The sequence below is a fragment of the Pseudophryne corroboree genome, chromosome 1 (assembly GCF_028390025.1).
Source record: "Pseudophryne corroboree isolate aPseCor3 chromosome 1, aPseCor3.hap2, whole genome shotgun sequence".
Lineage (NCBI taxonomy): Eukaryota > Metazoa > Chordata > Amphibia > Anura > Myobatrachidae > Pseudophryne > Pseudophryne corroboree.
In genome coordinates, this window is record NC_086444.1 from 507149762 (window position 1) to 507163537 (window position 13776).

The 13776-nt window shown below is 43.2% G+C and overlaps 1 protein-coding gene across 1 annotated transcript in view; it reads left to right on the plus strand.

The window, feature by feature from the left end:
• The window catches only part of CEMIP2 (cell migration inducing hyaluronidase 2), a 132293-nt gene that overhangs the window by 68963 nt on the left and 49554 nt on the right, over window positions 1–13776 (plus strand). The window contains exons 12-15 of the mRNA XM_063913887.1: window positions 130–218; window positions 418–549; window positions 1551–1586; window positions 3832–3987. Coding sequence (XP_063769957.1) covers window positions 130–218; window positions 418–549; window positions 1551–1586; window positions 3832–3987 — 413 coding nt within the window. The remainder of the gene's footprint in view (window positions 1–129; window positions 219–417; window positions 550–1550; window positions 1587–3831; window positions 3988–13776) is intronic.

A 13776-nucleotide genomic window follows, 5' to 3' on the forward strand; every position in this document is an offset into this window, starting at 1 on the left:
CTAATTGTAATATTGTTTTCATTAATTTATATCTTGTTTATTTTACTTAAAAAAACATTATGTATAGGTTTAAAATATGGGGAATTTAAACGTGTTTCTTTAGTTGCATAACTCTTTCTTTTGTTGTAGGCTGGCTTGTTTATCGATAAAGGTGTGAAGACGACAAACGCAAGTGCTGAAGACCCAAGAGAGTATCTGTGTTTGGACAATAATGCCAGGTAGAGTTTATTATGTAATTACAACAGTCAACCAAACAATGTACGAGTTTCATAATAAGAAAATAATATTTTATATGAAATATAATTAATTGGATAGAAATTAAAGTCCGCTATATGCTTGAAAAACCGTGAAGAAATTTGCTGAAATGTGCACTGTACATGTTATGTTAACTACATATTTTCTTCACTTTCTATGTAGATTTCGACCTCATGTTGATGCTGACCCATTGAAGCCCAGGGTTGCAGCAGTAATTGATGGACTTGTTGCCTTTAAAAATAATGACCATGGTGCTTGGGTGAGAGGCGGAGACATTATTATACAGAATTCTGGGTAGGTATGTCAGTATTCAAAGCAGGAATGCCATACTGTACTGTGCAGCTTTTACACTATTACTGCAGATTCTAAGTTCTCACAAGCAGTTCCTTCTCTTCTGTCTTTGTTTACCCCAACCTAAACCACCTGAGCGTCCGTTGTATTATTCCTCTGTTTGTTATGTGACTTACCCATTATTACAGTACAGGTTGAGTATCCCTTATCCAAAATGCTTGGGACCAGAGGTATTTTGGATATGGGATTTTTCCGTATTTTGGAATAATTGCATACCATAATGAGATATCATGGTGATGGGACCTAAATCTAAGCACAGAATTAATTTATGTTTCATATACACCTTATACACACAGCCTGGAGGTAATTTTAGCCAATATTTTGTATAACTTTGAGCATTAAACAAAGTGTGTCTACATTCACACAATTAATTTATGTTTCATATACACCTCATACACACAGCCTGAAGGTCATTTAATACGATATTTTTAATAACTTTGTGTATTAAACAAAGTTTGTGTACATTGAACCATCAAAAAACAAAAGTTTCACTATCTCACTCTCACTCAAAAAAGTCCGTATTTTGGAATATTCCGTATTTCGGAATATTTGGATATGGGATACTCAACCTGTATTAATAAAAAATACCACTATTCTTGCATTTTTGCTTTTTGAAGTTCTGTATTTTTTCATCTTTGTAATATGCTCTATTTCCCCACTTTATGGTGCTGTTGATTTTTGTGGCACACTGCAAATAAATTATTATTTTAATAACTATATTAAAAGAATTATAAGATGGGTTTGTCTTTTGTTGTAGCGGTAGGAATGATTCTGCTTTATGCTTAAGTGATTTTCGATTGTCTTTTAGATGTAGAAAAATTTAGGTTATTAATAGAACGCTGCCTGCTAAAGCTGCAGATTGCTCTACAAAGAAATTTTAATTTGATTGTGTTTCTGCAACAGAATTTGCAGCTTTCTTATCATATTTATTTTTACATCCTCAGATTTTCTGACAACGGAATTGGACTCACATTTGCAAGGTTAGTGCATGTTTTTTAACTTCTTTATTTTCCACTTTGCATAAGTAAATAAAAAAACGAATGAATAAAAGATGTGTACATTTCTAATGGGGTTGGGTATGCGTCACTGTACCGACACCAGGATCCCGGCATTGAGAAGGCGGGTGGGGAGGTGGCGAGTGCAACAAGGCCCTTAAGGGGGGTACACACAGAGCGATAATCTAAGCAATCTGACTAGATTGCTTAGATTTTCAGCAAGATCGCTCCGTGTGTAGCCCTAACAGCGATAGCGATGCGCAGCCCCGCGCATCGCTATCGCTGCTGCTAGATTGGCCTGCATGCAGGCCAATCTAGCGGGTCGCTCACTTCACCCGCTGGGTGAAGTGAGCGGCCCCCCCGTCTCCCCCCGCACACTCAGCACAAATTGCGCTGTGCTGAGCGCCGGGAGAGATGTGTGCTGAGCGGTTCGCTCAGCACACATCTCTCCAGCATCGGGCCGTGAGTACTGGCCTTTACGGGCTTGCCACGATGCGTTCTCGGTGTTGTGGACACCCACAAGTGAGAATAGACCCTGCTAGTCGGCAGGACGACTGTTGGGATTCTAAGGGGGCGGGATGTAGGGGGAGGTATTGTGAGCGCTGGTAACATAACTTCATCCACTTCTAAAGATGCCCTCTATCCACTAGACAGGCTTACAGTGTCTAATCATGAGCACCCTCAAACCTTAGAAGTATCTGTATTGCTGGATGAATTCAGAACATTGTATTCAAATCACTATTGACACAAACTAGACTGGCAGAGTACAAAAGGAGAACCAATATGAAGAGTCATTCTCATGCTTAATGATACAATTGCTGCCACTAGTAACCATACCTGGATTGGCAATAAAATAGAACATTTTCATATCATGTATTTGTCATGTGGTTATAAATCAAAAATAAGCCATTTCTGGCGCCAAAGTTTGTGTGAATGCATAATGACTGGTATGCCTTTTTATGATGGGTATGTGGTTATCCAGATCAATAACTTACGGTACTCCACTAACTTTGGGTATGGTCCAAATGATGAGAGATCCATAATATAAGGCTAGATGCCGCTCATATATCTCATTTTAGAACTTAGAATAGTTGTATCTCTCTCCTAAATTTACCATATTGAATGTGTGTATATCATATCCAGCTCTGTAACATTAATGAGGGTTATGTCTCATAAACAGCTCTTCACTCATTATTCAGCAATTAGGATGGGCAATTACTTCAGATAGGGATTCACTGTAGGATCCCTATGGACTGCTGTTAGTAAATATGAGTTTTGAAATCTCTTGAGTTCTTGTTTTTATTTATATTTTAATGCATGATACTTTGAAAAAAAGTGTTCTGTGCCAGTTACTTTGATGTTGTGTTCTTGTATGTGGTGTAATTCCATTTATCTTACATTCTGGGAATGGTTCCAAGAACAGTTATTGATTGACAGATGGCCATTTACATCACACATTTACAATCACATATGATATTACATTCCTTCCCCTGTGGGTAACGTAGTGACCATACAGTAGCTGCAACTGGCAGCTTTGTACTAGTTTTAACTGTTTAGGAGGGGGGGAAAAGCAACAATTTTGCAGTGTCAAAGCATAAACAAAACTCAACATATTTATGTATTCAATCTATATCTGTACTTTGTCCTCAATGAACCCTGTGTGGTATTTTGGAGATGTGAAATGCTGAGCTTAAGCAATTACAGCCTTGGCCTCAACTCTCTGCGTTTGACCAGTTGCATTTGGAAGCACATTTTTGCAACCGGGTGTCCTGGGCTTGTTTAGAACCTGTGGAAACTTGGCAGTAGTTTTGTGATTAGCCTTCTCTTCCTTCATCACCTACTACAGTGGATTGATTTCTGGGTAGTGCTTTGCTCTTATGTCATAAGTTATTGCAAAGCTGAGCACATTGCGCAATGCCTCCACGGAAGAGTAAATATTTCCATGGATTTAAATACATTTTTTTTATCTTTCTGTAAGTAATGAAATGATACACATTTTGAAAAGTGCCATATAATTTGCTTATTTGTAAATATTTCAAATGTATTTTGTCTTTTTTTTTTTTTTTTGTAAACCTAAAATCCTGCAGAACTTGTGAAACATTTTGTATCCGTTTCTTTAGACCTTTTAAATCTTTAAATTAAAAATTTGTTTTATTAGTTCGTGGTAAGCAGTGGTGTTCTTGCTTTAAAGAAAGTCGGGTAGGAGTCAAACTTTTCCCATTTTCCACAGTGACGGCAGTTTTCCTAAAGATGAAGGTTCCAGTCAGGAAGTCTCTGAATCTCTGTTTGTTGGGGAAAGTAGAAATTATGGATTTCAAGGAGGCCAAAACAAATACTGGGGGACTGGAGGAGTTTATAATAAAAATCGCACACTTCCTAGAAACAGGTACGTCCATCAACATCCATATATACCATGTTTGAAGCAAACTTTCAGAAATGTATACTACATGTATGTACGTGTATGTATATATAATATACACTAATATATATATATATACACACACACACACACACACACACACACACACACACACACACACACACACACACACTATATATATATATACTCACACACACAATAAATAATACATGCATGCATACATACATACATACATACATACATACATACATACAAAAAAAAATCACAGCTCACCGCATTTGCCATTCCCAGGAATGGGGTACAAACCTGCACTTGCCACCCTGCACTTGCCATGGGGTGCAGTGGCCTGTGACCACATTGCTTAATATACGGTATATCGAGAACCCAGCGCTCACCATAGTAAGCTCACTCACCTTAATATATCTATACATAAGTAAACAGTGCGGTTTTAGTTCATGAATTGTACAATGCATTGAAGCTTGAAGCCCAACATCAAGGGACCCCATTTCACTGCAAGTCCTGCTCTATACCCAGATTTTTGAAAACCTTGATGTCAGGCTGCAAGCTTAAATGCATTGTCCAATTCATAAACTAAAACCCCATTGCTTATTTATATATAGATGTATCAAGGTGAGTGAGCTTACCATGGTGAGCGCTGGGCTCTCGAGATAGAGGGGAGAATAAATAAATATATATATATATATATATATATATATATATATATATATATATATATATATATATATATATATATATATATATATATATATATATATGTATATATATATATATATATGTAGAATTTAGATCCGCGCACACTGCGGTTAGTCCAGAGTTTGTTTGCTCATGTGGTGCCTGCTCATCCACTCCTGCCAGGAGTAAGGGATTTCTAAATAATATCAAGAATAAGGAGAGCGCACCGGTGAATAATAATAAAAGGTAACACTTTACTGTGTAAATATCCACGTACATGAAAGTTAAAATTGATGCACTTAGCCAGTCCTAACAACATATCTTAAAATATCTTTGGACATATTAAATATTTTAAGATATGTTGTTAGTATTAACAAAGTCATTGTTGTAAAATATTGCTGCTAATGTAAATGATGAGTTTCTGTGAAAAATGTAAAACATTTTATTTAAGATTGAGGGTTTTTAGTGTTAAAAATCAATTTGAAGCAATTAACCTATTGAAGCTGAGAGCATGGGTTAAAAGGCAAACTTAGAGCATCCAATAACACAGCTCCTGACGAAGTCCCACAGTGACGAAACGCGTTGGGCGTGGCTTGCATCTGTAGACGAAGTCGGTCTCCAGTCTGGAACAGAGCAGACGATCTCTCCGTGAAAAATACTCCGCCAGCAGAAGGTTCAGCCCGAGGCAGCAGTTATCGGAGGACTGGCTAAGTGCATCAATTTTAACTTTCATGTACGTGGATATTTACACAGTAAAGTGTTACCTTTTATTATTATTCACCGGTGCGCTCTCCTTATTCTTGATAAAATATATATATATATATATATATATATATATATATATATATATGATTTGCCTGGGTGCCTTCCAAACAGAACCCTGTGTGGGTCTAAACATTGAGATATATATAATATCTCAACGTTGCCCGGCACTCCAGACTCACCATACCCGGCTCCGGTGCCTTCGACTGGGGTGAACCCCCCGTGTATCCAAAGGTAAAGGCGGCGCTCAGAGATTGTTAACAACTGGGTAAAGCGTGCATAAAAGCCCCGCAGGGCGTGCTTTATTGCGTGACGTTTCGGGACTAATACCTCTTCCTCAGACCAATATTATAATATCATTTTTACTAAAGAAGCTCTGTAGAGCTCCCCTACCTGTGAACGGCTCCTCCGGCCACATTTTCTAAACTGAGTCTGGCAGGAGGGGCATAGAGGGAGGAGCCAGCCCACACTCTCAAACTCTTAAAGTGCCAATGGCTCCTGGTGGACCCGTCTCTATCCCATGGTACTAATGTGGACCCCAGCATCCTCTAGGACGTAAGAGAAAAGCCAATTAACAAATACAAGCACAGTAAATGTAACGACTCATTATACATTTGGTTTAATACCATATAAAATAATAACATGCTCTATATGTACGTACATGCCCACCCCTTTCTGACTTCCTATCCGTGGACAGATAAGCCATGTTTTTACCTTATATCCTGTACGTTTGATACTTGCATTTATGGATGAAATTTAATCCAATACCCAGATTTGTGGACAGATAAGCCTGCTATATTTTTTAACATTGTACGATTAATACCTGCATTTTTATAATTGAACCAGCTGCTATATATGTCCTTTGATTTTGTGTACTATTTTATCTATATGTGTAACCTGCATGTTTTGGCAGGAGTGTGTCTATTAAACTATTGTTTTTAACTAAACATAGTTTCTCCTTTAAAATTGGAACCTGCATAGTTCCTATAAATTGTATGTTATATATACAGAAAAACACCTGTGGTTTTTTAAAAACAGTACACACTATGTCTATTTTATCTCTCCTTTACATGTGCTGTCTATAAGAGTCATCTACCAGAAATACCCGCAGCTAAGTTTACTATAATTTATCTGTTTTATTATCACAATTTTTTTCACGAGGAGTGAGTCACCAACACTACCAGGCGCTTTTTATACTTCATTTTCTAATATATATATATATATATATATATATATATATATATATATATATATATATATATATATATATATATGCTGCTGGCAACAGCCTCCCTGCTTCGTGGGACTAAAGGGGGGTGGGAGGGGGGAGGAGAGTAGTGTCCGCCTTACGGGGTCTGAGCCACGATCTCCGCTGACAGGACACTGAGCTCCTGAGGGGATCGATCGTTCCCTGCCACAGGGGATCGCTCACCCCAGCAGCATGCCGCCACCCCCTGACAGAGCCAGAAGATTGGTGGCGAGTGAGTCACCGATCCCCCTAGCAAGCGGGGGGCCGGTGTGAAGATGGCGGCAACAGGGTATGGAGCGCAGTACTAACTGCGCTCCGGGGCTCAGCGATACATAGTGCGGCGCTGTGAGGGGTGCCCTGTGCCAGCGCCTACCCCCTACACTGGTCACACAGCCTGTCGGGGTCCCAGGATCTTTGCCAGCATAATTCCTCAGGCCACTATAATCCTATGAAGAGCGCCGTTTTGGGGGCGGAGCTTCTCAGAGCAGACCCAGCAGCATTCAGCGCCATTTTCCTGCCTGCACAACGCTGTCAGTAAAGAGCAAGTCCCTCCAGAACAACTCCAGCTATCTCTCACTGTACCAGGGGGTTGTAGAAGGGGGGGGGGGGGGAGGCTGTATACAGGCTGTGTAACCTATTAAGGTGCACAGTCAGCGCTGGTTGGGGGTCTCCCTTTACCTAACAAGCGCTGTGTGTGGGTTGGCTCCAATGTCTGTGTCTCTCTTGCCATTCATGGGGTTGAAACTCTGTCTGCCCTCCCCTGTGTGTGTGTGGAGTGTCTGTGGTCTCCATTAAGCTATGCCCAGGGACTCTGTGTCATATGCTGCAGAGGATATGTCCTTTCAGGATGATCCCATTCCATGTAATCAGGATTGCACTGTTTTAGCACAGATACCAGCAAGGGAGCCTGAGTGGTTATCCTCTATCAAATCTATGATTTCTCAGATATCTACTAGGGTTGCACAGAGTGATTCTGCAACTCAGGCTTTACAGAGCTCTATGGCAGTCTGGCCCAGTTCTGTTACCTCAGGGCCCCCCGCTGTATATTCCAAAAACGTGCTCTTGCTCAGATTATGCAAGATGACACGGATACCGATTCTGACACTGAGGACGGTGATGGGGATGTGTTGAGGGGGGCAACATCTCTTGCAAAAGGGGTGCAGTTGATGATAGAGGCCATTAGGGATGTGTTTAATATTACTGATACAACACCTGTGCAAGTTGAGGAGGCTTACTTTACTGAAAATAAGAGAGCCTCGCTAACCTTCCCTGCGTCAAAAGAATTAAATGCTATTTTTGAAAAAGCATGGGAAAACCCTGAGAAAAAATTCCAAATCCCTAAAAGGGTCCTGGTGGCATTTCCTTTCCCTGTGGAGGATGGGAAAACCTGCCCATTGTTGACGCGTCTGTATCCAGACTCTCAAAAAAGGTGGTTTTACCTGTTCCAGGATCCACCAACTTGAAAGAGCCGGCTGATCGTAAAATTGATATGCTCAAATCCATGTACACGGCTTCAGGGGCTATATTATGTCCCACTATTGCCAGTGCTTGGATTGCCAAAGCTATAGTAAAGTGGTCAGGCACATTACTTGAAGATTTGAATACTATGGATAAATCTGATGTTGAATTGTTTTTGCGTAACATTCAGGATTCGACAGGATTTCTCATAGAATCCATGAAAAACCTGGGTTCCATGGCTGCAGGAATTTCTTCCATGTCTGTCTCTGCTCGTCGAGGACTGTGGCTGCGACAGTGGTCTGCCGACGTGGAATCCAGGAGAGTTGTGGAGACCCTACCCTACACAGGTCAGGCTCTCTTTGGGGAAGCGTTAGATGCGTGGATCTCCACGGCTATGGCGGGTAAGTCACCTTTTCTTCCCTCAGCTGCACCTGCTACGAAGAAACCCTTTTCTTTAACTGCATCACAGCCCTTTCGGGCTGCCAAGCCACGAAAGGCCAGACCGTCGAACACCTTGTTTAGAGGAGGTCGGCCCAAATCCAAGAAACCGGCTGTGACCGGTTCCCAGGAACAAAAACCTGTTTCAGGTACGCCGAAGTCCTCCGCATGACGGTGGACTGCACGCCCCGGAGGTGGGGCCGGTGGGAGCGAGACGCAGGCTTTTCTGTCACGTATGGGTGTCGTCTGCCGTGGACCCCTGGGTGCAAGATATTGTGTCCCAGGGGTACAGGCTGGAATTTCAAGCTCTCCCTCCTCACCAATTCTTCAAATCAGGCTTGCCAGCTTTGCTGGTAGATAGGGCTGTCCAGAAGTTGGAGGCACAGGTCATTGTACCGGTACCTCCTCATCTGCAAATCAAAGGTTACTATTCGAACCTTTTCGTGATACCGAAACCGGATGGTTCGGTCAGACCCGTTCTGAACCTAAAATCGCTAAACCCCTTTCTGAAGGAGTTCAAGTTCAAAATGGAATCTCTAAGGGCGGGGATATCAAGTCTGGAAGAGGGGGAATTCCTGGTATCCCTGGATATCCACATTCCGATTTGGCCGCCGCATCAGGCTTATCTCCGATTCACACTGTTGGACTGTCACTATCAGTTCCAGGCTCTGCCATTTGGCCTCTCCGCAGCACCGAGGGTTTTCACCAAGGTGATGGCGGTAATGTTGGTTCTCCGCAGACAGGGGGTGAACATAATTCCATACCTGGACGATCTGCTGATAAAGGCACCGGCCGAAGAGAAGCTGTTGCAGTCCATACTTCTCACGACCCACCTGCTCAGGGAACACTGTTGGATCCTGAATCTTCCAAAATCAAATTTGGAACCAACCAGGCGGTTGTCCTTTCTGGGAATGATCCTCGACACGGAAGTGCAGAGGGTGTTTCTTCCAGAGGAAAAAGCGTTGGTGATACTAACAATGGTCCGGGATGTCCTGAAGCCAGCCCGGGTGTCTGTTCATCAGTGCATTCGCCTCTGGGAAAGATGGTGGCCTCTTACGAGGCTCTACAGTATGGGAGGTTTCATGGTCGGTCCTTCCAACTGGATCTCCTGGACAAGTGGCCGGGATCCCATCTACAAATGCACCAGCGGATACGTCTGTCGCCAAAGGCCAAAATTTCACTCCTCTGGGGGTTGCAACTACCTCACCTTCTGGAGGGCCGCAGGTTCGGGATTCAGGACTGGGTCCTTCTAACCATGGATGCAAGTCTCCGAGTCTGGGGGGCAGTCAATCAAGGGGAGACCTTCCAAGGAGGGTGGTCAAGTCTGGAAGACGGCCTGCCGATCAACATTCTAGAACTAAGCCGTCTACAACGGTCTTCTCCAAGCGGCCCATCTTCTGAGAAATCGGGCCATTCAAGTGCAGTCGGACAATGTAACGGCAGTGGCTTACATCAACCGACAGGGCGGAGCGAAGAGCAGAGCTGCAATGTCCGAGGTAACAAGAATCATCCTCTGGGAAGAAAATCACGCGTTGGCCCTGTCGGCAATCTTCATTCCGGGAGTAGACAACTGGGAAGTGGACTTCCTCAGCAGAAACGATCTCCATCCAGGAGAGTGGGGACTCCATCCGGAGGTGACAAATCTTTGGGGTATATCTCAAATAAACATGATGGCCTCTCGTCTCAACAAGAAGCTTTGGCGGTATTGTTCCAGGTCGAGGGACCCACAAGCCATGGCGGTGAACACCCTAGTGACTCTGTGGGTGTTCCAGTTGGTGTACGTGTTTCCTCCACTTCCACTCATTCCAAGAGTGCTAAAGCTCATAAGGAGAACAAGGGTTCAAGCGATCCTCATTGCTCCAGACTGGCCAAGAAGGTCTTGGTACGCGGATCTTCTGGATCTACTGCTAGAAGAGTCGAGGCCTCTTCCTCTTCGGGAGGAACTGCTGCAGCATTGGCCATTCGTCTACCAAGACTTACCGCGGCTGCGTTTGACGGCATTAAGGTGGAACGCCAGATACTAGCTCGGAAGGGCATTCTGAACAAGGTCATTCCTACCCCGATACAGGCTAGGAAAGGAGTTACGTCTAAACATTACTATCGTATTTGGAAAAAATATGTATCTTGGTATGAGTCCAAGAAGTTTCCTACGGTGGAGTTTCACCTGGGAGGTTTTCTCCTCTTCCTGCAAGCAGGTGTGGATATGGGCCTGAGGTTGGGATCCATAAAGGTCACAATTTCGGCCCTATCCATTTTCTTCCAGAAACAGTTGGCTGCCCTCCCTGAGGTTCAGACTTTTTTGAAGGGAGTTTTGCACATCCAACCTCCCTTTGTGCCGCCTGGGATCTTAACGTGGTGTTGCAGTTCCTCCACTCGGACTGGTTTGAGCCTCTACAGGTGGTTGAGGTTAAGTTTCTCACGTGGAAGGCTGTCACTTTGTTGGCCTTAGCTGCTGCTAGACGTGTGTCGGAATTGGGGGCTTTGTCCTGTAGAAGCCCATACTTGATCTTCCATGAAGATAGGGCTGAGCTTCGGACACGTCAGCAGTTTCTTCCGAAGGTTGTGTCGGCATTTCATATCAACCAATCTATTGTGGTGCCAGTTGCTACCTACTCCTCAATTTCATCAAAGTCCTTGGATGTTGTAAGGGCTTTGAAAATCTATGTGAGGAAGACTGCTCGACACAGAAAATCGGACTCTCTGTTTATCCTGTATGATCCCAAGAAACTTGGGTGTCCTGCTTCTAAGCAGACACTCTCTCGCTGGATCAGGTTCACTATCCAGCATGCGTTTTCTATGGCAGTATTGCCGTGTCCTACGTCTGTTAAGGCCCACTCTACTCGTAAGGTGGGTTCTTCCTGGGCGGCTGCCTGGGGTGTCTCGACTTTACAGCTTTGCCGAGCGGCTACTTGGTCTGGGTCGAACACGTTTGCAAAGTTCTACAAGTTCGATACTTTGGCCGCTGAGGACCTGAAGTTTGGTCAATCAGTTCTGCAGGAGCCTCCGCGCTCTCCCTCCCGTTCTGGGAGCTTTGGTACATCCCCATGGTACTAATATGGACCCCAGCATCCTCTAGGACGTAAGAGAAAATAGGATTTTGGTTACCTACCGGTAAATCCTTTTCTCGTAGTCCGTAGAGGATGCTGGGAGCCCGCCCAGCGCTTCGTTTAACTGCTATCGTTATTTGGTTCAGTATGACTTCGTTTTAGTTGAGTACCGCATTGTTACTTGGTAAGTAATGTTTCAGCGGTTGCTGCGTTTCAAGCTAGTTAGCTTGATGTGCCTTGTATGTGTGAGCTGGTGTGAATCTCGCCACTATCTGTGTTAAATCCTTCTCTCGAAGATGTCCATTTCCTCGGGCACAGTTTCTAGACTGAGTCTGGTAGGAGGGGCATAGAGGGAGGAGCCAGCCCACACTCTCAAACTCTTAAAGTGCCAATGGCTCCTGGTGGACCCTTCTGTATCCCATGGTACTAATGTGGACCCCAGCATCCTCTATGGACTACGAGAAAAGGATTTACTGGTAGGTAACCAAAATCCTATTTTAGAATATCATGCATAAATATTGGCATTATGTGTCCATTTTAATTTCAAGTGTACGTTTCATTTTATAGCATTATAAGTTTTTACACAGAATAAGCTAAACCATGCGGTCAGAGCCGGTCTTATGCATAGGCAAACTAGGCTGTATCTGCATACGAAATGCTACGTTACAGTGTATTCCTGGAAATCACTGTAACGTAGCATTTCGTATGCAGATACAGTCAGTCGCACACAGAATATAGGCATGCCACATATCATTTTAAACAGCAGAAGCTGCTTGTGCATTCTAGCCACATGGTAATGCAAATAAGATGCATTTTCATAAAAAAAAGGTGCCAGACGTTAGGAGAGCTGTTAGCTGACTCACCCCAGACATCTTCTGCTGCATGGCGTATTGAGGCAAGATGTATGAGGACACATCTGTATCCAAGCAGAGGCAGAGGTCACAGTGTTAGCGGCCATATGAGTGATGTGTGCGGGTGGGTTGGTTGTGCAGTAGTGTTCGGCATATGTGTAAGGGGCATTATGTGTGTGGATAAAGTTTCACTAATGTGTGACTTACCGGTAATTTGAATTGGGGGTACTATTGTGTGGCCATGCCCCTTACCAGGAAGAACACAGCCGTTTTTGGGCTGTGCGCCAAATGCGCAATGTTCCTATTTAAAATATAGGGGGTAGAAGCTCCAATATGAGGACTGCTATGGGTGAGGGGTGATGGTGCTGGGAAAGGGGTGCAGGGGCAGAGGCAGAACTAGCGGTGCTAGGGGGCACCAGCCAAAATCTTGTCTAGGGCATCATATTGGTTAGGGCCGGCTCTGCATGCGGGTAGAGGAAAAATAATAATTTAGGTGGCTGCCCCTGTGGCATTCTGCTGCCCTAGGGTTGTGTCCATGAGCTTTCATATGATATACTGAAACTGCAATCTATATCTAAATAAATGCAAAAAGTTCTTTGGAAATATATATTCACCTATTTTACTTAAGTGCATAATGCTTATATACAGATGTGTCCTCCTACATCTAGCCTCAATACACCATACATCGTGAGATGCCTGGCATGAGTGAGCCTCCGGTTCCTGGGCAGCTCGCTGTACAAATACGATGCACAAGCAGACTCTGCTGACTAAAATGATATGCGGCATATGTTCGGTGTGTAACTGCGGCTGTATCTGCTTACAAAATGCTGCGTTGATTTCCATTAGTTCACAGTGTGCTAATAATATTGTGACTGGTCATCATTTTATCATGTTTTTATAGAAATAACTTGTAATTCAGCAAAATAGGTTTGCATCATTAAACAAAATAAAACCACCCAATTGTTGCAAATTTATTTTATAAATAATGAGTTAAATGCTTTCAATGTTTCACTTTATTTGTAGGCCTTAGTGAATAAATGAGATACTTTTTCTAATGTTATCTATTAAGAGGGGAGTTTTTGAATACAGTTGCTAAATAACCACATGCCTAGTATTATTACTGGTCCCAAATAATTGCCCTAACTAAGCTGAATTCACCAACTTAATGCCCCCCTACACCTGCCTGCCATTTCCCTGATGTGACCGGAACCAACAAACCCGTTGGGAAATTTGGAAAATTCTTCATGTTCAGAATCTCCGATTTTGCCAATCTCAACCATTTCCTGTCGGCATCAGG